The sequence below is a fragment of the Labeo rohita genome, chromosome 2 (genome assembly GCF_022985175.1).
Source record: "Labeo rohita strain BAU-BD-2019 chromosome 2, IGBB_LRoh.1.0, whole genome shotgun sequence".
Taxonomy (NCBI): Eukaryota; Metazoa; Chordata; class Actinopteri; order Cypriniformes; family Cyprinidae; genus Labeo; species Labeo rohita.
Genome location: NC_066870.1, coordinates 30,010,505 through 30,034,449, shown reverse-complemented (window position 1 = coordinate 30,034,449; position 23,945 = coordinate 30,010,505). Strand labels below are relative to the sequence as shown.

At 35.9% G+C, this 23,945-nt stretch overlaps 3 protein-coding genes and 1 pseudogene across 4 annotated transcripts; 2 read left to right on the top strand and 2 right to left on the bottom strand.

The window, feature by feature from the left end:
* LOC127152299 (tripartite motif-containing protein 16-like protein) overlaps positions 1 to 12,195 on the bottom strand; it is a 247,054-nt pseudogene extending 234,859 nt beyond the window's left edge.
* On the top strand, positions 85 to 4,783 carry si:dkey-7l6.3 (endothelial zinc finger protein induced by tumor necrosis factor alpha). 2 transcript variants are annotated; one of them, XM_051092939.1, is made up of 3 exons: positions 85 to 794; positions 896 to 974; positions 3,366 to 4,783. In XM_051092939.1, exons 1-3 carry the CDS (start codon positions 474 to 476, stop codon positions 4,187 to 4,189), a joined length of 1,224 nt encoding a protein of 407 aa, XP_050948896.1. In that variant the 5' UTR covers positions 85 to 473; the 3' UTR covers positions 4,190 to 4,783. The 2 variants fall into 2 exon arrangements, with proteins under 2 accessions (XP_050948896.1, XP_050948903.1); XM_051092946.1 differs by having other exon boundaries at positions 110 to 794; positions 3,369 to 4,781.
* A 152-nt stretch (positions 12,196 to 12,347) lies between the features above and the next one.
* On the bottom strand, positions 12,348 to 17,494 carry LOC127152289 (tripartite motif-containing protein 16). Its single transcript, XM_051092873.1, has 6 exons — positions 16,274 to 17,494; positions 15,171 to 15,266; positions 14,744 to 14,974; positions 14,459 to 14,618; positions 14,262 to 14,321; positions 12,348 to 14,088 (listed from the first exon to the last, which is right to left on the bottom strand). The coding sequence occupies exons 1-6, from the start codon at positions 16,862 to 16,864 to the stop codon at positions 13,556 to 13,558; spliced, it is 1,671 nt and encodes a 556-aa protein (XP_050948830.1). The 5' UTR covers positions 16,865 to 17,494; the 3' UTR covers positions 12,348 to 13,555.
* Positions 17,495 to 19,775: 2,281 nt separating this feature from the next.
* Positions 19,776 to 22,985, top strand: apom (apolipoprotein M). Its single transcript, XM_051093028.1, has 7 exons — positions 19,776 to 19,989; positions 20,132 to 20,271; positions 21,285 to 21,358; positions 21,521 to 21,628; positions 22,513 to 22,611; positions 22,733 to 22,771; positions 22,861 to 22,985. Exons 1-6 carry the CDS (start codon positions 19,864 to 19,866, stop codon positions 22,741 to 22,743), a joined length of 558 nt encoding a protein of 185 aa, XP_050948985.1. The 5' UTR covers positions 19,776 to 19,863; the 3' UTR covers positions 22,744 to 22,771; positions 22,861 to 22,985.
* Positions 22,986 to 23,945: the final 960 nt, after the last annotated feature.

The following is a 23,945-nucleotide window of genomic DNA, read 5'->3' as shown; positions in this document are numbered from 1 at the left end:
GAGTAAGAAAAAAAGCCACCTATTGCCCATATTTGTGTGGAAACAAGAAAAAGACAAAAAAAAAAAAAAAGTTTTCATGAGGTAAAATTTGTATGCTTTTAAATCTATTATTATGTTTTTGTGTGCTAAATTTGTCGTCGTTGCCGGTGAATTCAGTTGTCAGATATTTAATTTTGAATATTTTTTTATTTTTTATTTTATGATGTTTTAGTTTGAACATTACAAAAATAGTCCACTTATGACTTTTATTTTGACAAAACATCTGAGCGAAGCCCCCCCGGAAACGACATCAGCCTCCACTAGCAACACTGTCAAAGCGTTTACGCCGTTTCAGACCGAAAATCAAAACAACACAGGACAGTCTTTAGTTTCGGACAACGAAGGGAATAATCGTCGTAATTTAAACTCGAATTGCAACGCACACGGATTTCCGCGGGACCTACAGGCGGCCCAAACGCAGAGGAGCGCTAAGGATGGCGAATTACCGGGCGTTTCACACCCAGCTAGCGACCATCATGGAGACGCTGACTCGTGCGGCGGTGGCAGAAATTTGCGAGCTTGTGGACGACGGCTACGCGGTTTTACACATCGAGATCTCACGCCACCAGAAAGAAAACGAGGAGCTTCGACGGAAACTGCAGCTCATAGAGTCCATCGTTGCGGTGCGGGGGTACAGCGACGAGAAAACGGCACCGCGAGATGGTCGGTGTGATGGTAACGTTAGTACTCGCGAATCGCTAGTGGGCAGAAAAACGCCTGGAGGCGGAGAGTCCACCAGCCGGGGTACAATAGAGGTTAGATGACCAGTTGTTTGTGTTTTTTTGTGTGTGTGATTATGGTGGAAGTAAAAAAATAAATGTGTAAAAACAATTATTCGTTGTTGTTCGGATTCCAGATACGTGAGTTTCGTGAGGACGGAGATTTGATCCAAATGCAGATCAAAGAGGAAGGTCTTGAGCAGCAGCCGCTGGGAGGTGAGGCGCCTCGGGTCATTCCTGTCGTGCATTACCGTTGAAACTCACTAATTACAAAAACAATACATGCTTGTGTTGTAATTCAAGGAAATCTTTTTTAATACGTAAAATACTTAACCAGATTTTGTGGCAAACTCACAACTTGAGTAAAATGTGAACAAGTGGCACGGTTCATTCAAGAAATAAATAATAAGATTCTTTACTCTTAATGGGATAGTTCACCCAAAAATGACATTTCTGTCATTAATTACTTTTGATGATGGCTGTGCACTGTCCTGGGAGAAAATAAATCGTTAAATAAAGTCTTTTTTTCTTCTTGCGCAAGAATTCTCATAGCTTAATAAAATTCACATTCACATGGGCTATTTTATCAATGTCCTTACTGCCTTTTTGGGCCTTGAATGTGGTAGTTGCAATGCTGTCTATGCAGGATTTCATCAAAAATATCTTAATTTGTGTTTATAAATGAACGAAGATCTTACAGGTTTGGAAAGACGTGTAATTAAGTGAGTAATTAATGACAGAATTTTCGTTTTTCTGTAAGCTATCCTTTTACACATAAGTGTTAAGGTAATTAATTATAAAACAGCCTCGATTTTAGCTGTAAAGCAGCTCTTCAGATAACAGTGTCATCATTCAGGTCAATGCTGATTCAATTAATTTCAGAAAGAGTCGATGTGGCAGTTCATGAATTATGAAATGAGGTCAGATCCGTCTATACATCTGTCAGATGCGACTGTGCAGAAGACAATGGTATCATTATTGAGCTCAAGTCAGTTGAGTTTTGATTCAATTCAGTTCAATAAAAGTGTTGATGCTGCAGACTTCATCAATTATGAAACGACCTCAGTTTCCTCTATAAAGCAGCTCTGCAGAAGACAGTAGTGTTATTGTTCATCTTAGTTCAGGTTTTTGTGTTCTTATATGATAGCGTCAGTACATTTAGTTAGATCTTTTAACCCCCAGCTAGGCTCAGAAAATTAACTTTTCTATTAAAGGGCAACATTTTTTACATTTGTGAGGGCAATTTTATAATCACCTTATTAATATAAAAAAAACATATGTGACCTTGGAGCACAAAACCATTCTTATTAGCACAGGTATATTTGTAGCAATTGCAAATTTTTCTTTTATGCCAAAACTTAAAATTTAGTTAATTTTTGTTTAGTTATATGCATTACCAGGAACTTCATTTGGACAACCTTAAAGGTGTTTTCCTCATTATTTTTTATTTATTTATTTTTTTTGCACCCTCAGATTCTCATTTTCAATAGTTGTATCTCAGCCAAATATTGTCCTATCCTAACATCCATACATCAGTGGAAAGATTATTTATTATTCAGCTTTTATTCAGAATTTACCCATTACCTTAAGATTTTAAACTTTTGTCAATAACAATAGACTGTTTAAATTATACATGCACAAAAACAGGAGCTCATAGGGCTCCAATATTATGACAAAAATCATTATTGTAGATTATTGCTCTTTATGTTGTAATAATGAATATTATTATCTACACAGAAAACAATATAAAACATTTTTGTTTCATTTTGGGCACGTCACATTCTGGCTTCCCATAAAATTCAGTGTTATAATCGCTGAAGCTATGAAATTAATATTTTATTTACATAGTATCTGCACAGTGTTGTTTATGGTGAGGGAATTTACAAGCGAATCAACGGCTTTGGCATTTTCAGCTGTGATTAATCTAAGCGCCTCTGATTGGCCAATGCATTCCTAAGTTCAATAGAAACTGCATTTGATTGGTTATAAGGCTCAACGCTGCACAAAACAGCTTGAATTCAGTTCAATAATGGTGTTAAAGATGCAGTTCATTAATTATGGAACTGCTATAAAGCAGCTCTACAGAAGACAATATTGTCATTATTCAGTTCAGTTCAACAACAGTGTCAGTGTTACAAAGTTCATAAATTATTAAATGACTTTGATTAACGTTATAAAGCAGCTCTACAGAAACAATGATGCCATTATTTAGCTCAGTTCAGTTGAGGTTTTTGTGTTTTTCTGATGTGTTTCAGTACAGTTAGATTTAAGGCCCAAATATGAATAGTTTTACCAAAATAAGACGGATCATACAAAATGCATGTTATTTTTATTTAGTGCTGACCTGAATAAGATATTTCACATAAAACATGTTTACATATTAATTCAATAATAGTTGGATTTATAAAAATTACCCTGTTCAAAAGTTTACATACACATGATTCTTAATACTGTGTTGTTACCTTAGTATTAAGTAGTTAATTTAAAGTTTTATTACATTAAACTTTTTTACTAATATGTAAAAAATGATCCAAAATATTATTTTATTAGCATGCAACATATTCATCTCAAACCGTTCAAAATGAATTCATTCTGTGTGTATCTCAGCAGATGATGATGACGATGAGGACGAAGGTGAAAGTGTTTCTGCAGTAACTCACGACTCTCCGAAACAAGATGTTGCCGAACTCTCGGGACAGGAATCTCACACACTCTCACACTCCCCTGACCATGACACACACTCTCACACACTCACGTTTGCAGACACACACTCCGGCGCTGACGAGTCCCAGCACTCCAGCATCGACTTGGCCGCTTCCGATAACGCTTCTTTCTCCCTCGCGCAAACCTCGTCAGACACCCAAGCTTCTCAAGTCCCTCGAGTGTTTCAGGAAGACTTGTGCATGAAGGCTGATATGGATCCGGTATCCGATTGGGCCACACACTCTGTCCGTAACACGCTCACACACTTGCAGACCTCTCCACAAAGCGTTGGCGGGTCAGACTCTCTCGTATCCCATAACTCTCCCTTGTTTGCCGCACAGAGGCTCGTTGCTCTGGGTAACGTCTCAGGGCTGGGTCTCTACGGCCGCTTGGGCGCTTTACGGACCGGTGGAGCCGGCAAACGACACTTCATCTGCTCGATCTGCGGGAAGAGTTTCACCACGTCGCAGAGTTTGGACACACACATGCGCATTCACACTGGAGAACGGCCGTACCGCTGTGAGCAGTGCGGGAAGCGTTTCACACAGTCCGGACACCTCACGGCTCACCAGACCGTTCACACTGGAGAAAGACCGTACGAATGCACACGCTGTGGAAAAAGATTTGCCGGGAAACAGTACCTCCGCATACACACCAAGAAACACCACCCTGACTTGCATATGCTCTCTCATATACAGACTCACACACAGCAAGAAACACTACCCTGAAAGATACACAGAGAATGCAGGACATCATTTTTGATGTTTGTTTACTGGTTTTAAAATATTTTATATATACTGTTGTGTTTTGCAAGCGTCCTGCAACCACTGAGAAGAGTTTAAAATAAGACGTTCAGTGTAAATTTGCAGTGTTCAGGCACTTATTTTAACAGTTTTTTTTTTTTTTGCAAAAACTAAAGCAGTGAGATGCATTATACATTATGTGTACGTACTGCAGGGAGACCGTATGAAAGCCAACGTTAGAAAGCTGGTGTGAGCACATCCAAACTCTGATACCTTCAACATGACACTCAGTTTCACCTGAATAGCAAATGTACGTAAAATGTACAGGATAATGTGTTGTTTAAAGAGTTTGTTATGATCTAAATTAGATATAATTATAGATTATATGTTTATATTTGCAGCTAGTCACGGCAGAAACACTAACTGGATTTGTCTGTGTTGTATTTAATAGAAATAAACGGTTAAATGAAGAATTTTGTCTTTAAGTCTTTTATGACTTTTATCAAGGTTGTAGATGTGATGGAAAAGAAACTAATTATTCTGTGTAAAATGATACTGATACTATTGTTATGTTACTACGAGGGAGAATCCTAGATTCATCTTACGTAATTAACAAATATTTCAAAAAGGAAAATTTCATTGGAAATAAACATTATGAACAACAGAAAAAAAGACTCATTAGTTTAGCCCACTTGATTTTAATCAATACATACAAAAACCGGCAGCATACAAAGGCAAAGCTACATTTTCCTTGTTTAAAAAGGCTGCATGTGCACTGTTTTATTTACCCTAGTGGCCATGATTAACTTGTTTTCCAGTAGTTTTCCAAAAACAGTGTCCCTCATAAATGTGATTACTCACTAAATGGCAAACTATTATTTTAATGTACAACTTGAACCAAGGTTATTATTATTAGTATCTGTATTCATAAGATTTAAATATAGTATCAGTATATTCACTGACAGGGTGGTTATAAATCAACACGTAGCACAACATCTGGATAGTGGTCCCCCAGGTAAACTTGAGAACTGAGTTTGAAAACTTTTTTTTTAAATGAATAAAAAAAAAAACGATATATCTATATTATATGTACCATATCTATATTTTTGGCCAACATAAAAGCCCTTTTACACCAGAAATGGAATGAATAAGCCTCGGGCTGAAGGAAAAGTAAATTCACAGCTGTACAGTAGAAAGCAGAAGAAGAAAGTTCAATACTCTTCAGCAATAAAAAAAGCACAAATGTTTATCTAGAGTAATTTTTGCTTATTAGTATGGCTGAATTGGATCATCGAAGGTTAGCAGCAAAGACATTGGTTAATAAAATGGTTTAAATACATAAAGGATATTTGTATTTAACATTTAATTATTGTAGGTTTGTGTCATGTTCTGAGTTGCATCTCACTGTTTTTATTAATTTTGAGATATACTGAATCAGTTTTTTTGTGAGTGAGATGAGTAAACGCACTAAAATAACATCTTAATTTCTTTCAACATGGGGACAGGAGACCTGTCAATCAATAAATGGGGGGGAAAAAGTAACAAGATATTTTCTTGTAAATTGAAAAAGATTGCATTACTTTACTAGTTACTTGCAATGCGTTAACCCCAACACTGCTTAAGCATAACTACATGACAAAATAACCTATTCAAACTAATAAAGAAGACATACCTCCTACATACAATCGTGACAACAAAGACAGTTATATAAACATACTGTTGCTATCAAGATATTTCTAAATTCATACTTTTACTTTTCAAAGATAATTTATTTACTCAATAGAGTGTTACTTTAAAATGACATGATTTATTGTTTAGAAAATAGAACCTATTAAACTGTTACTAATACCTTGAAGCTCAAACCAGTGATATGACAAGTTCAATATCAGGCCAAACATTGGTGACAACTGATGTTCTAGGCTAACACTGCAACATGGATGACGATCACACCATATGAATATAGCTAAAAGTTCCCAGACTAGCAACAAAGGATATTTCTTACAACATCGTAAGAATAATATATTTTGGTGACTCAGCTAGCGTAAAGTTATCTCACTAACTAGGTCACAGTTTGATCACACAATTTCACGTGTGCGTTATGGTGAACCCAAAACCCAGGATAAAGTGGTTGAGTGAATGTGGTTTGGGCTCTGTAAATGAGGGTCATTGTGTCAGAGACGCTGTAGAAGGACAGAGTTCCTGCACTGTGATCCACATACACTCCTATTCTAGAGGAGCTGGAGACCTCAGGGAGAGAAGTGTTTTTTTTATTGTGCTTGAAGGAATAACTGGAGCCATAGCAGTACAATCTCCAGGACTGATCATTACAACCAAACTCACTCTTATCACCCCGTCCCTCCCTGCTGATGCTCTTGTATGACACTGATATACCAACCCAACCACTCCACTCAACCTCCCAGTAACAGCGTCCACACACACTCTCTTCACACAACACCTGATTCCAGTGATAAAATCTGTCTGGATGATCAGGATGTGACTGGAATGTGTTCACATTAGTCACCACTCTGTTCAGCTCAGACAGCTCGAGGTAATCATGAGCTGTGTTTGAATCCAGAGTAAACTGCTGCCAATCTGAAAACAAAAATTTCTATCAGCAAAGATGAATGACAATAATTACACAGCAAATTTGTTTGTTTTTCACGTTTTTAATTAATCAGATGTGACTGATCAAGAATAACATGAGACTTAAATACAATGTCAATGTTTCAGATTTTTCATTTATAACTTCAAAAGTGTAAGTGGGTTAACCTAAATCATTAATAAACCATTTTTCTTATAATTTTAGAGACTTAGAATGAATTGTCTTTAAAGTTTTGGTATATGCTTACAGAAAAGTAAAAAAGTAAAGTACAGAAAATGTTTGTCTTTTTCTGTTAAAAAATAAAATAAATAATAAGAAATAACATAATTCTTAAAAACTCCACCAGATATAACAATAACATTATTTCACTGATCTATTTCTACCTGATCTAACGGACAAAAATTACTTCCAGTGGTGTAATGTGTGTGCTTTTTTTTTTTTTTCATTTTCACCCAAAAATGAAAATTTTGACATTATTTACTCACCCTTGTGCTGTTCCAAACCTGTATGAGTTGCTTTCTCATGTTAAACATAAGATATTTTGAAGAATGCTGGTAATTAAACAGTTGTTGGTCCCCACTGACTTCCATAGTAGGGAAAGAAATACTTTGGAAGACAATGGGAACCAAGAACTGTTTGAAAATTTTTCAAAATATCTTCTTTTGTGTTTAACATAAGAAATAAACTTTTACACGTTTGGAACAACATGCGGGTGAGTAAATGATGAAAAATGTTTATTTTTGGGTGAACTATTCCTTGAAGTGGCTTCATGTGTAAAACACATTTTATAGTTGGGGGGAAAAACCATTATAAACACTCACTGTTTCCTGTGACTGTATAATTCCTGTGTATTTAGTCTACATTTATACAATCTGGCATTAATATAGCCTATTAATTAGTTAGGTGGCCATGTTTCAAATCTGTAAATTGTTCTGATTTTGAACCAAATTTGATGTTTCAGATGTTCCATTTTGTGTCGTGGCTGCATCACCACCTTAGGTGTGCATTATTTTCTAATAATTCAATGGCCCATAATCAATTATTCCTTACATGATTTATACACTTGACGTTTGAGTATGTAGTGTATAAAACAAACGTATAGTTCATCATCTGGAATACAATGCTGTGTGTTTAATTCCAGTTAAATATTTATGTTTCAATCTATATATTTTAGCATGTCAACAATCGGCGTGTGCATGTGCATAAATGCCACAAGTGAACCCCTGGAGTATGACGTAAGAAGGCACTTTTGATTAATCAAACATCAAATAAAGCAAAATAAAAGGGAACAAAAAATAGTAAAGTAGTCATCAGGTCCCATGTTCAATATAGAATCATTTTGGAGATCTCAAATCAATTCATTAGCAAGAATTATTACTCCATCGTATGTGTGTGAGGTCATTAACAGTGGCCCTATATTGTTGAACTAATGTGGTTCAAACGATGGATATGTTACCGTGTTTGGGAAACAGTCATGACTAGCTAGTTAGTTTCCACAACAATGCATTATACTATCATAATCACTAATCATAAGTTACGCTATTGTATGAAAAAAGGTTCCCCAGACTGTTTTGCACCATTTAGGAAGCGTTATTAAATAGTTTACCTTAATGAACATACAGTACAACACCTGAAACAGAAAATGTTTAAATAATATTCCCTCTGCACTTTATATCATAATTGTCTACCAGTGTAGCCTTGAGCCAGATGTTCATTCATCCTCCTTTTAAGATCTTTACTTTATCCAATAGTATATATCATTAATAAATAAATGGATTGTTATTTATTATTATTATTATGCTACATGCAAGGCCAAAAAACACTTTAATTTTCTTATAATATTCATTTAATTTGACCTTATTTCACACTTGTGCACACGCAAGAAAATTGGAAACTGTTGAATTTTGAATGGTAAATGTTTAGTACATTTGATAATATGTTTAGATATTAAATATTATTCTGTGTTAAATATAACTTGAAAGTGCCACTGACTAAGACATCTGAGAATGTGTCAGTCATCATGTTTTCACATCGCATATTGAATAAATCAGGGGTGCCCAAACTCGTTGTCCTGCAGAGTTTAGATCCAACTTGCCTCCACACAACTGATGGAAAGTTTCTAGTATGCCTAGTAAGAGCTTGATTAGCTGGTTCAAGTGTGTCTAACTGAGGTTAGAACTAAACTCTGTAGGACACCGGCCCTCCAGGACCGAGTTTGGGCACCCCTGAAATTGATTTCTCAATATTCATAAATGGACTGGAAATATAAGCATATCTTTCTGTCTGTCCTCTCTTTCTGTGTGCGTGCTCATGTTTATAAAATAATAATAATAATAAACATTGTAGAAACTCATTTCTACTTTGATATTCAGGGGTGGGAATCATCTCAATGCATCTATCCCCTATCCTAAATATGTCTTCTTTTTTTTCTTTAAAAGCATTTTGCAGTTTCTCTTCCAGCCCAGAGACAAAAGTTCTTAAATCATCAAAAGAGAGACAAGAACTGACAGTGCTGCTGGATGATTTTGTAGAATCAGGAGGGACAGAAAGAGACTGGAAATCCTACACAGACACAAAGACAAACAACAGGACAATCAGACAATCAGATTCCTAATAAGTTACTATTATAACACAATGTCCTGTTTGTCAAATCTGTTACCTTAAGGAAATGGACGTGATGCTCTGTGTGTGAAAACTGCTCCAGCTCAGCGTCTCTCATCTTCAGATCATCAATCTCCTGCTCCAGTCGCTTCAAGAGCCCTTTAGCTTGACTTATAAGAAACTTTTTCTGATCTCTGATCCGCTGTGTCACCTCAGAGCGGCTTCTTTCAGCTCAGTAAAGATCCTCTCACTGTCCTCCACTGCTGCCTGTGCAGAGCGCTGTTAGGACACACAGAGAGAAGCATTAGAATCAGTGCATTCACTCAGATCTTACTGCTGCCTCACACAGCCTGTTCCCCACAGTGGACTTCAGTGGGACTGAAAGAGCTTCAGCACTGGCTCCTCACTGACCGACTGGAGGAGAGTCCTAACTGTGTCTGAAACAGCTCTTCAGCAGCCAGCAGTTGTTCTTCTGCTCAAAACTTACCTTGTGAGACTTTACAGTCTCTAACAGCTCATCAAGCTCCTTCTGCTTCTCCTGGATTCTCTGTTGGAATTTCCTCCGGTTCTCTTCCACCTTTCTTTGAAGAATAAACAAATTACAACAATACAAGTCACATGGAACTGGATGTCACAAAATTATTACAGAAAAGATAGTAAGAATACGGTTTGTCTAACTGTCTGTTAGGATGTATTAATTATAACTTTGAAATCTAATTCAAATTATATTTTTTTCCCTATTCATATATCTGCACTGCAAAGGAGACACACAAGCTGTTGTGTTGATTCTCATATACTGTCAAGAGAAAACTGTGTCAGCAAGCTTGCTGGCAGAAATAAGATAAAACTTTGTCTGCTCCTACTTCATACCTGTTTATTTGTCCTCTCTTCAGCAAGTCCTAATTAATAATGGTTTTTGTGTTCATTAAGCATACATTGTGCGCATATACAACACTTGTCTTTCTGACAGTACATTTCTAGCAGTTTCTCATGTTGAGAGCAGATCATCTCCTGTAGTCGTCCAGTGGCGTCAATTAGATTGTGTCTCTTATCTCTGAAGAAATGCTCATGTTGCTCAAGATGATTTGGACAGTAAGAGTTCAGACAAGTCAGACAGAACTTGATGGCTTTGTATTTTCTTCCAGTACAGATGTCACACTCCACATCTCCAGGTTCAGCATAACATTGAGCAGGACGAACAGCTTGTAGTTTTGTCTTCTTAAGTTTCTCTACCACTTCAGCCAGCATGGTGTTTTTACGTAAATCAGGTCTTGTAGTGAAGGTCTGTCTGCACTGAGGGCAGCTGTAGACTCCCTTCTGATTCCAGTAGTCTGTAATACAGCTCATACAGTAACTGTGTCCACAGGTAAGAGCCACTGCATCTTTCAGTAGATCCAGACAGATTGAACAGCTGAATCGATCCTGATCCAAAGAAACACTGGATTTTGCCATTTTTATACTGTGTGCTCACATACAACCACTGAAAGACATAAATTCAGTTTTCCTGAACTTGAAACTGTAAGTAATTTCCTGGTTCTGTGTTTGAGAAACATGCGCAAAACAGGTGTGTCTGCAAGGTGTGATAAATGTTTTAAAGTACACTGCAGTTCATAATAAAATGTCCAGTAGACCTGACAAATAAACCGATTAAGAAAGAGATTATTAAAATACTACCAAGGCATCTTGTACTATAACCCCTTACATACATGATAGTAATGGACGATTTTAAAACACTGCTTGATGAAGCTCTGAAACCTTTATGAACCTTTTGTTTCAAATCAGTATTTATTTAAACTCACCAAGTAACACTCGATTTAAGCAAATTAAATGAAACAAAGGTTTTTTTTTTTTTTTTTTTTATATTGAGAATTGTATGACAAACAACTTTTAGATTCTGGTCCCTTTTATGCAATCGTATTGCCATCTCTTTTTTTCCTCAATGTTTTTTGGCACCAAGCTATTTTTAGGTATATGGCTGGACAATCTATGACCTACATATACATATACACAATAACACCTACATACACCGGCGTAGGCAAATATGGGCGCTGGTGTATAGAAAATACACAACACTTAATTTCTTGTTACACATCAGTATACATGTAAGTTTACTCCAAGCAGGACAGATTAAAATTGCATAATGAAATAAACATAGGCAAGGCATGGCAAGTCGTAAACCCTATAAATGTTAAAATACAGTGCACACAATACTTCTCTTTACACAAACAAATAATCACACCATAAAATAATCACCTTTAACATGATAAACTACAACCAGCACTGGAATTATTGCCCAGTGTTTTTACATCAAGCCCCTGGAATATATAGTAGTTACCAACAATAAACAAACAAACAAAACAGAAAATAAAATATATTACTGTCTAATCAACCAAAAATAAAACCAGAATAATTTACTCAAATATGGAAGCAAAAGAAAAACAGCGGCTTGCAAACTCTCCAACAAATTTAATAAACAATAATCATATCAAAATTACTTACACCAGACTACATTACTTACTCAGATCAAATTACTTACATTAACTATTCACAAAAATACCCATACCTAAACCATGGATGAGGCCTGCAAAAATATGTCATTGATGCGATCTTACGAAAAATCTACAGGCAATCCCATTCTAATTTTAGTCTGCTGTGGAAAATAAAAGAAAACAATCTGACACCAGTGTTTACCTTGTTTAGCCTCCAACGTGGCAACCCGCATGGAGTTGCCCACCAAGCACGTTCCCACCTAAGTTTTTAATGCGTAAGTAAACTGTTTTCTGGTAATGTGTGGGACTTCCAGTTCATAAACTACCGTAAGGAAATAATGAGAAGAATAATGAAGTGCAGTAAACGGTAAAACTGTTTGCACTACAAACCACTGTGTTCATAATTAAGATATTTAAAACAATATGGTACAAGGGCTCTGAAGCAACTGCATGTGAGAGACAGAGTCATTTAGGCAGTGTCTCCCTCCAGTAGAACTACCTCAAGGAGTATCATCTTCAAAACCTCCATGGGCAACTGAAATGTATTTACAAAAGGAATAACCATTCATTGGCTTGAATGACGACTACTAGCATAGATACACGCATCATAATCTGAAACCAAGGCCACCATTGACTTTGTATTGCAGGAAGTTGTTTTTTTGTCATTTCTGACTTATAACAAAAACAAAGTCTAAAAGCTGCTATGTGACGAGGTGTACAGTAAACAAGCTAAAAAAAAACCCAGAACCAGTTAAGTTGTAATCAAACATTACAACTAATCAAATAAGACACAACTCGTAGCTCAACTACTCACCAACGCAGCGACAAACGAGTAGAAATAAAATCCTGCTGAGGGCGTTGGTCATTAACCAATGATATAATTTGTGGGCGGGGCGACACATGTAGCCCTGCCCCACATGCAGCTCCACCCCGTTCTGCAGGCTGCAGCCAGGACCTTCTCATAAATTTTACAAATGGCCACGCCCACTCCAGAGATGGTCTGTATTACTTACTATTGGATGATACTTTTTACTTGATATGGATTAATTTAACATCCTATCACAAAGCAGAAACAAACACAAGAGCAGTCAGCGCATGCCGCTAATATGTCTGCATTTTCTGCCTGTCTCTGGTGAATGAATAGCGCGGTTAGTTCTAATACTCAAACTCAAATGCCGCGGAGTTTTCAGCATCTGAGCTCAATATGAGGAAATGAACTTTTAACTTAATCTCTAGAACACCTCTGAGAGTCACTTCACCAGCTTTACACCTTTTCATTTGAGAAAAACCGCCGTCAAATACACTGAAAGTAAAACTTCAGGACAACCTGTCAAAATTAAAGTCCGGTTTAACTTGAAGAAATTATGACAGAAGTATTTTACTACTGTGTACTAAATTGCAGTTCTCAAAGCAATAATGTTATTATTTTAAAGAAATATCATGCAACCAAATCATTTTTTAATTTATACAGTTCTATTGTGCAGCATCTTATCTGACAAAATAAAAATACGTTAATTCTAATTTTCATTTGATTACATTTTAAAGGTGACATATCATGAAAATCTGACTTTTTCCGTGTTGCTGTAAGGTCTATAAACGGTTCCCCGAGGCATCTACCACCCCAAAAAACGTGAAAAGGTACAACCCAGTAACTGTAATCTATTGTGTTGTTGGATTGCACAATTCCACTTGTGCATCATAGTAAAGCCAAAACCCAGCATAGAGAGGCTCAGTGAATGTGGTGTACACTCTGTGAATGAGGCTCATTGTGTCAGAGACGCTGTAGAAGGACAGAGTTCCTGCACTGTGATCCACATACACTCCTATTCTAGAGGAGCTAGGTACCTCAGGGAGTGCAATGCTTGTGCCACTGTGCAAGAATGAACAACTGTAGTTAGAGCAGGACAAACTCCAGGAACAGTTATTAGATCCAAACTCACATCTTCGACTCCGTCCCTTCCTGGAGATGCTCATATATGACACTGATATATACACAAAACCTTTCCTCTCAACCTCCCAGTAGCAGCGTCCATTCAAACTCCCATTACTCAAGACCTGATACCAGTGATCAAATCTGTCAGAATGTTCACGATGTGACTGGTCTTTTTTCATGTTAGTAACCACTCTGTTCCAGCTTGACAGCTTGAGGTAATCATGAGCTGTGGTACAATCTAAAGTGATCCGCTGGTAATCTAAAAAGAAAACATGAATCTACAAATTGGCTTGTTGTTTTTCATGTTTTTATGAATGAAATGTGATGGATGTTGTACATCAATGCAATGAAGAATAACCAAAGATATAAATGTAAAAACTCATAAATGGACTCTCTCTATGAACTCTTTTTGTATTTTTGAAAATAACTTACGTTGCAGAAACTCATTCCTGCTCTCGTATTCAGGAGTGGGAATCATCTCTGTGTATCTTACTATGAAAAACCAACAGACAAATTCAATGTAAAAATATTTCATTTCCATCCACCTGTATTTTAATGCAATTATTGTTTCTATTATATTAACTACATTGACTTCTTTTAAAGATTAAATTAATGTCTCAATGCTTTACCATTCCTAAACGTTTTTTCTCCCTCTTCTTTTAAAACTTTCTGCAGTTTCTCTTCCATCTGAGTGAAAAAAACTCTCAAATCATCAAAAGAGAGACAAGAACTGACAGCGATGCTAGGCGATTTCTTACATGCAGGAGGGACATTGTAAGACTGGAAACTCTACAAATACACAAAGACGAATAATGGGAAAAACAGAAAATCAGATTCTAGCAAATATTTAAATGAGATTTCAATGAAATCTTGCAATGTTTTAACACTAATGCACCACTTTTCAGATCTCTTACCTGGAGGAAGTGGACGTGACCTGTGTGTGAAAACTGCTCCAGCTCAGTATCTCTCCTCCTCAGATCATCAATGTCCTCCTTAATTTGCTCCAAGAGTCCTTTAGCTTGACTTACAAGAACCTTTTCTTGATCTCTGATCCGCTGTGTCACCTCAGAGCGGATTCTCTCAATGGAGCAGATCAGCTCGGTAAAGATCCTCTCACTGTCCTCCACTGCTGCCTGTGCAGAGCGCTGTTAGGACACACAGAGAGAGAACCATTAGAATCAGTCCATTCACTCAGATCTTACTGCTACCTCACATAGCCTGTTCCCCACAGTGGGCTTCAGTGGGACTGAAAGAGCTCCGGCACTGGTTTCTTACTGAGTCCTAACTGAGCCTGAAACAGCTCTTCAGCATCCAGCAGTTGTTACTTTACTCAAAACTCACTTTGTGAGACTCCACAGTCTCTCTCAGCTTCTCAAGCTCTGTCTCTTTCTCTTGGATTCTCTGCTGGAATTTTCTCTGGGTTTCTTCCAAGAGTTTCTGTAAGACAAAGAAATCACATTAAAACTACAGTAATATATGAAACTGAAAATCACAAAATTATTATAGACAACAAAATAAGAACACAGATCTGTTCCCCACTGTGTCATGTGGGATGACTTAATTCTGATTTTGAAATCTATTTCAAATGTTATGTTATTATAATTATTGCTGTATGAGTGGGTAAAGGCAATGTCTTTGGTAATAAAATAATTGTAAAAGCCACAAGGAGAGGGACCATCTGGCTTGTCATCAGTGCTTAGTTCAAAAGCCTGATAGGAGGGTGCACATCTGGAAAGATGTATACAGGTTTTAGAACAATATACACTTCCATTACTTCCTGTTTTTATTTAGATATTTAAATAATTATATTTTATATTGCAAGACTATCCACAACCCTCACCTTTTTTCAGAAGAAAATAATTGATTTATGTCTTAAAACAGCAGGGGGCACTATTCGCTTGAATATAACTCCACTTCCTTACCTCATTTCTGCATGACTGCAATATTTCATTAAATATTATATACAAATATTTTGCTAAGTATTTAGTTTCTATTAAGTTACATTTATCAAGTTTTTTGTACTCACTGTAGTAGGCTACTGTACAGTACAGTAGTGTTTATTTTAATCTTATTTTTACATTTACTTTTAATATGTTATGTTTTGATTAGTAATATGCATTTCTAAGAACTTCATCTGGACAAATTTAAAGGCGATTTTCTCAATATTTTTTTGCACCCTCAGATTCCAGATTTTGATACATAAAATTAACCCTTACGACTAGTTTTGTGATCCAGGGTCACATTTGCTATACTGTTATGAAACAGACGTTATGATATTAAGTCTTATTATGAACATGGGATGTCTTATTCTAACAGCGAGCGATACAGAAGCTGTTAAGTACAGTCAACAGGAACAAACAAATGCAGTGGCACAGTATGAAAAAGCTTATCATTAATGCAGATTGCAGAAATTAGCTAAAACGTTGTTTGCTCTTATTTCATACCTGTTTCTCAGTCCTCTCTTCAGCAGGTGTTACGGTTACATGGTTTTTGTGTTCATCCAACATGCACAGCATGCATATAAAGCGCTGGTCAGTACGACAGTACATTTCTAACAACCTATCATGAAGAGGACAGATCATCTCCTTTAGTGATCCAGTGGCATCAGTTACTTTGTGTCGCTTTTTTGAGTGAAATTCTTCGTGATGCTCAAAATGAGTCTGACAGTAAGATTCCAGACACACCAGACAGGACTTGATGGCTTTGTTTTTCTCCCCAGTACAGATGTCACACTCTGCATCTCCAGATTCACCATAGCAGTCATCAAGCTGAGCGGTTTGGAGTTTCCTCTTCTTCAGATTCTCCACCACTTCAGCCAGCATGGTGTTTTTACCTAAAACAGGTCTTGGAGTGAAGGTCTGTCTGCACTGAGGGCAGCTGTAGACTCTCTTCTGATCATCCTGATCCCAGTAACCTGTAATACAGCTCATGCAGTAACTGTGTCCACAGGGAATGGTCACTGGATCCTTCAGTAGATCCAGACAGATTGAACAGTTAAACTGGCCTTGAGTCACTGGAATACTGGATTCTGCCATTTTATTGCATGCGCGCACAAACAAAAGCGTAGACTACTCCAACCTAAGTCCTTTTCAATGCACAAAAGCGAAAGGACAATAAGTTTCGTTTTCCTGAACTTGAGAGTAAACGCTTCCTGGTTCTTTGTTTGAAAAAAATTCGCAAACCAGGTGTCAATAAGGTCAATATGTTAACATATTGGGCATCATACACTTACCGACTTTGTAATTATCAGGAAATAAAGGAAAACCTGGACATCGTACACGACTGAGGATCGAACACTACCAAATTTTGAAGTTGTTTTGATCACAAGAAACTCATGCAGAAACGTGCGTCTTGTTAGGCTATGATACACATGACAAACAATATGTGTCCTAAAATCGGCTCATCAAAAAATATCGAATATATTTGATATCTTCCAGCTGGATGGAATAAAAAAAAAATCCGAGTCTGACCATAATACACTAACTCGAATCTGCAGACATGGCGTTGACTTTTGGCAACTACTTCCCCAGACAGTAAATAGAGGGTTTGGACAGGGTTCAAACTAAAGTTAGGTGGGAAAGATACATACGAGCAATATTAATTAGGATTTCAGCCTAATATTTCGCCTACCTGACCAGAAATGATAAGAACAAACACAAATGTTGTCAAGATTCTTGCCCTGGAAATCCTGGTTCATTTTGGCCAACCACAAATGCCTTTTGTTCCTCAGTTTATTGAACTCTTCTCCTTTATTTGTTAGAATTTTTGGCAGTCTATAGTACTCCAAATTGTACTCCAAATATAGTAGTAGTCTGACTAATTAGTACAGGCCAAAACATGACAATTATTGACCATTTTCAGCAGCAATAAAACAGAAAAATATGCAAGTTTCAGTGCCGCAATATGGCCGATTGATGATGCGTCGTGAAAACACTCTATAGGCAGAAAATCGGGTCAAAAATTGTGTAGTGCTTAATTTTTTCTATGCCTCACACATGTACAAACGTGTGACGGAAGAAACAGAATCTTTTAAAATGTTGCAAATGATTAACTGTTTCAAAGCATTCGAAACACGGCTTGCATGGGGCTTGTCAAATAAGTGTTAATTAATGAATTTGCCTGTGCACTATTATGTGGAGGAACAATGAGAGAAATCGAGGAGGAGATAGGGAGGTGGAGGGATGCTGGAATAATTGTCAGTGGAGCTGCGCAATGACTGCTGCTTATATTTATACGTTTATATTGTATGGCCAACGCTATCTCACGTCCAGTTAGTATGTATTTTACGAAGTGGCCAGTTTGTACAAATTCGTACAACCTTATTCATATGATTTTGTACAATTTGGAGTTCGTACAAATTCATATGAATTGGGGAAGTCGTAAAATACGTAAGATTTAGCAAAAATGAGTGAGGTCGTACAAATTTATACGAATTAGCCACCTTGTGAAATATGTACAAATTGCCATGAGATCATTGTTTAAAAATTAATATGAACTTTTTTCTTTGGATTATTTGATGTCTGAAAACACTGCATCCTTTTTTTTTTTGACCAGTTGTCATTTTCTGCAAATAAATGCACTAAATGACAACAATTTTGAATGAGCTAGAAATGTTGTCTATAGAATAAAACAAAAATGTTCATTTTATTCGAACACACACCTTTATATAGTAAAACCAGAGAAACTGATCATTCTGCAGAGGTATCTTCATTTTTTTCCTTGAGTTGTATATGCTCCGGTGCTTTCAATCTTAGTTTCTATGAAGTTACATTACCTTTTTTTTCCTTCTCAAAGACATCTTTCAACAATCTCATTGCTTTGAATGGTAAACAAGTGACACAGATTCTTCAGCAAGAGAAATTACAAATGCTAAATAATTATGATTTTTAAAAAGCATACGTCTTACACTAAAGACACAGACTTTAGTGACTTTACCACTGCAGTATTTATTTATTTATTCATTTTTGTTTTGCTTTCTTGCAGCAGGCACCCACCTACCAAATTTCTGAAAAAAAATCCACAAAATCATTTACAATTTCCACAGAGACATTTAGGGAATGTATTTCAACAAACTGGACAAAGGAGGGCATTAACCCTTTAACTGTGACTCCCATATTTGAACACAGACATAAAAATGCACTATCCAGACTTAAATTTTTATAATTGATGAATGAAAACATTTTGTAATATGATTTTAATGTGCATTTTCCGTGGTCTGTCTTATTTTAAAATGCCTTTCAAAGGATGAATCTTGAGATTTTAAGTTTTGAACTGAAATATATATTTCTTATGATTTCTAAAACGTGATAGAGAAAAAGGCAATGAAGAAAGTCTTTTGTGACAAAGGTCAGAACTCATGTTATGATATCGATTTTTTTAAGTTGCACTCTTGACATATATTAATCTATTACTTTTCCTACATAATTTGTAACACAAAAATATGGTAAAATATCTATTTAGGAGTCTTAGACCTTTCCAATGATGTATAGTTTGTCATGATTAGATTAGGATTTATTTGTAATATGGCGAAGTAAACTGTGTCCCACAGAGGGGACGTGACAGTTAAAGGGTTAAATAACTGTATGTTGTTTTACACTCTATTTTGCACTGAAGAGCAAAGCAATAATCGATCCAAAGGTCACAATAAACATACACTGAATGAAAAAATAGTAGGACTTAAGCAGAAGTTTTCATTTTTAATCTTGTTACTGTCTAGGAGAAACAGTAAGTGATCTCTTGATATTCCTTTACTGTTAAGTACTGTGTGCGTGTACTTTGCATGTATTTTTCTGCAGGATGCGTGGGTAGAGCTAGTGGTCCAGGACAAGGTCAATATCTTGTATTGAGATGTATTTGCACATTGCCCTGACAAACACACCATCAACCATTACCACATTATCTAACAAACAGAAAAATGCTAACAAATCAGGGTGAAAGTCCCCTTGAGCACTGTATTAAACCATCTTCAAAGCATTTGTCACTCAGAAGACATCAGCATTCGTTGTATATCACTAGTGATCTCATTGACGCAGCCATGCTTATAAGCACATTATGGGGTGTTACGAGCTCAGTTATGAGCCTGTTTTACGCTGGGATGCAGGTCATGGTGCCATGTCTTCCTCCAGCTCCTCTCTCCACAGCTGTTATTTATACTGATGAGGTAAGAGGCTTGAAAATTTGTTATTCCTACAGTGAACACATTGTATTCATAATACATTGTACGTTTAGTGACTATTTGAATATAAAATGTCTGTTAATATATATGATCAAATAAATAATATTTAAAAATTCCTCCTGTGCAGTATATGGGCTCTTGGTATTTTGTGGCAGCAGCCGCATGGGATGAAGACGAACTTAAGGCCTTCAAGAATACCGACAGCTCTGTTCTACACATTGAGAAAGGCGCTGACGACACCCTGACGGTGACTGAAACCTCTCGCGTGTGAGTGGAAAACTGCGTGCACACACTGAAATATGACTGTTCTACTATTTACTATGTGATGTTTTTAAGTATATACAATTGAAGTCAAAAGTTTACATACACCTTGCAGAATCCGCAAAATGTTAATTATTTTACCAAAATAAGAGGGATCATACAAAATGCCACAAAATGCTGTTTTTATTTAGTGCTGACCTGAATAAGATATTTCACGCAAAAGATGTTAACATACAGTCCACAAGAGAAAATACTAGCTGAATTTATAAAAATGATCCTGTTCGAAAGTTTACATGGAAAATACTGTGTTGTTACCTGAATGATCCACAGCTGTTTTTTTGTTTAGTAATAGTTGTTCATGAGTCCCTTGTTTGTCCCGAAGAGTTAAACTGCCCGCTGTTCTTCAGAAAAATCCTTCAGGTCCCACAAATTCTTTATTTTTTCAGCATTTTTGTGTATTTGAACCCGTTCCAACAATGAATGTATGGTTTTGAGATCCATCTTTTCACCCTGAGGACAACTGAGGGACTCATATGCAACTATTACAAGTGGTGCATTAGGAGCTGGGGCTGTAAACTTTTGAACAGAATGTCAAAGATGTGTACATTTTTCTTATTTTGCCTAGACCTAAAGTTTACACCCCCCGGTTCTTAATTCATCGTGTTTTCTTCTGGAGCATCAGTGAGCATTTGAACCAACTGAGTCCCTCAGTTGTCCTCAGTGTGAAAAGATGGATCTCAAAATCATGCAATCATTGTTGGAAAGGTTTAAATACACAAAAATGTTGAAAAACCAAACAATTTGTGGGATCATTTTTATGAATTCAACTATTATTTTCTCTTGTGGACTATATGTAAACGCCTTTCATGTGAAATATCTTATTCAGGTCAGTACTAAATAAAAAATAACATGCATTTTGTATGGTCCCTCTTAATAATGAACATTTTGCAGATTCTGCACAGTGTATGTAAACTTTTGACTTGTAAACTGTAACAGTGTTTTTGTTTATGACATCACAGTGGACATCAGTGTCATAAAAGTACTTGGAGCTACTTTGCTTCGTCTGCGACAGCCCCTTTCCTGTTTAGATCTGGTAAGAACAGCTCAGTCTGAAACAGCACTGATTATCCATGTTTTACACTATATAAAGAGTTCATTTTAAACAATATTCTTCCACGATATCTATTCATTAGTATTTATTTGCTATTATTTACAAAGTGAAATGATTTCTTGTGATTTCATTCCCTGTGAGCAGATTATGATACTATGGCGCTGATCTGGGATGGCAAGTTTGTTAACTGCACTTCATGCATCATAATACTGTTGGTGGATGAAAACGAAGAAGCCAGTGCTATGCTGTTTAGTCAGTATCATGTTTGATCATTATATTTCTACATAATCAGAGCAACATGCTAAACTGGACAGTAATGAAACCATTCAATTAAGTGTGAACCCTCCATGAAACTTTAAAGTACAATACCAGTCAAAAAATTTGAATATTTTTTTTTGATCAAAAATACAGGAAGAGCAGTAATATTGTGAAATATTTTTACTATTTAAAATAACTGCTTTCTGTTTGAATATATTTTAAAATGTAATTATTCCTGTGATTTCACATTTTTAGCATCAATTCAGTGTCACATGTCACACTTCAGATCATTTGATGAATAGAAAGATCCAAAAATCAACATCTATGTAAAATGAAAAGCTTTTGTAACATTATACACTATACCATTCAAAAGCTTGGAGTCACTATAATTTTTTATTTTGGGGGGAAAGAAATGATAGAAATTAATACTTTTATTTATCAAGGATGCTTTAAATTGATCAAAAGTGATGATAAAGACATTTATAATGTTACAAAAGATTTCTATTTCAGATAAATGCTGTTCTTCTGAATTTTCTATCCAAAAATTCTACTCATCTGTTTCTACTCAACATAATGTTTCTTGGGCAGCAAATCAGAATATCAGAATGATTTCAGAATGATAAATTACATTTTAAAACATATTCAAATAGAAAACTGTTATTTTAAATAGTAAAAATATTTCAGAATGTTACTGTTTTGCTGTACTTCGGATCAAATAAATACAGCCTTTGTGACATTAAAAATCTTACTGTTCAAAAACTTTTGACTGGTAGTGTATAATCTTTGTATAGGTGCTACATGTAAAGTCACCATTGCAAAGTGATTCAGTTACACAACATACTTATATTCATAATGACTGTCTGTCTGACCCCATGCAGATCGTAATGAAAAAACACCAGATGGCGTGGTACAGGAATTCAAGTCGAAAATGGAGTGTGTTTATATGGAAGACTTCATAAAGGCACCTCTGAAAAAAGGTTTGTGTCTGATGCATTTAATTCTTGATCATGTAAAACAAAGACAGGCAAATATGATGTGTGAATGCAATTCGATAGTTTATATAAAACTTATTTGTCATTTGTGTATCATTTATTTTAGGTTATTGTTAACTTGACGAGGCTGCTTAAAACACAGGTGGTAAGTGCAAACATTGTGTTTCTGGTTATACTGGTTATACTGAAAATGACTTTTTTTAATATATTTTCCATAATCTCTCACTCCTAAAGGTCACAAGCAGATGCAGAGATCCTCACATTGCAGATCTAGACTAAATTACTGAACTGATGGAAATTAGGATTCACTGTTCTTGGTTTAGTGACTGACTGATTAAAAAAACAGTACTTAAATAAAACACTTTGTTTTGCGAGTTTGTGATTAACAAAACTCATAAAACTACCACTTGGTATTAATATAACTAATATCATAATTAATAGCATAATAATGTCTGTGTGTTATGAAAGATGGTGAAAGATATTATAAATTATATATTATATTATATATATTGATAGAACAGATAAAAAGAAAAAAATATATTTTTCCTGAAGCCCTGGTTTAATTTCTCTTCCTACATGAGATTATTTTTATAAAATTCACTGTGTTAATTAATACCCCAGTTTGAATATTACTGGAGAAAATGGGTCAAAATGTGTAAATTCAGTCACATTGCATATTAATTACATTAGCAAGAGCAACAATAATCAATTGCAGTGATTCTCATCCAGTATGAATCAGAGGTTGCGCTAGACTTCAACTTTGTCAGTAATTTTGACGGACAGGCTCGTAAAAATTCTGTCATAATCTATTATTACCCGTCATTTTAATTTTCATATTTTAATCAGAATAACACATTTAAGTGCTTTAATTTTTGTTTACAAAAAATAAGCAAGGGCTGGGTAAAAAAAATCCATTTCTCGATTGTAATAGATTCTCATTTTAATGAACCAATATCGATTCTTAAATCATAATCGATCTCTTGGTCTATGCTGTTTTCAGTTGATGAATGGACAGTACATAGTGCCTCTTCCTTCCAATAAATAGCAATAGGCTAGGCTTCCTGTTACTTTTGATATTAAACAAAGTCTCAGATTTCAAATTCTGTAAATTTCCTGAGGAAATTCAAGCAATAAATACCGTTTTGGCTCTCTTTAATGTGGAGTAATCGCTGTAGCTTCTGGGTAGTCGCCTGTGCGTAATCAAAGGCATAGGAAAACATTCGTGACAGTTTCGTTTTTGTTCTGTATCCCATGCTCTGCTGCCACAGTGGAGGGCACTCGCTACCAACTGGACAGGGGTGGAAATTACAGCTACTATT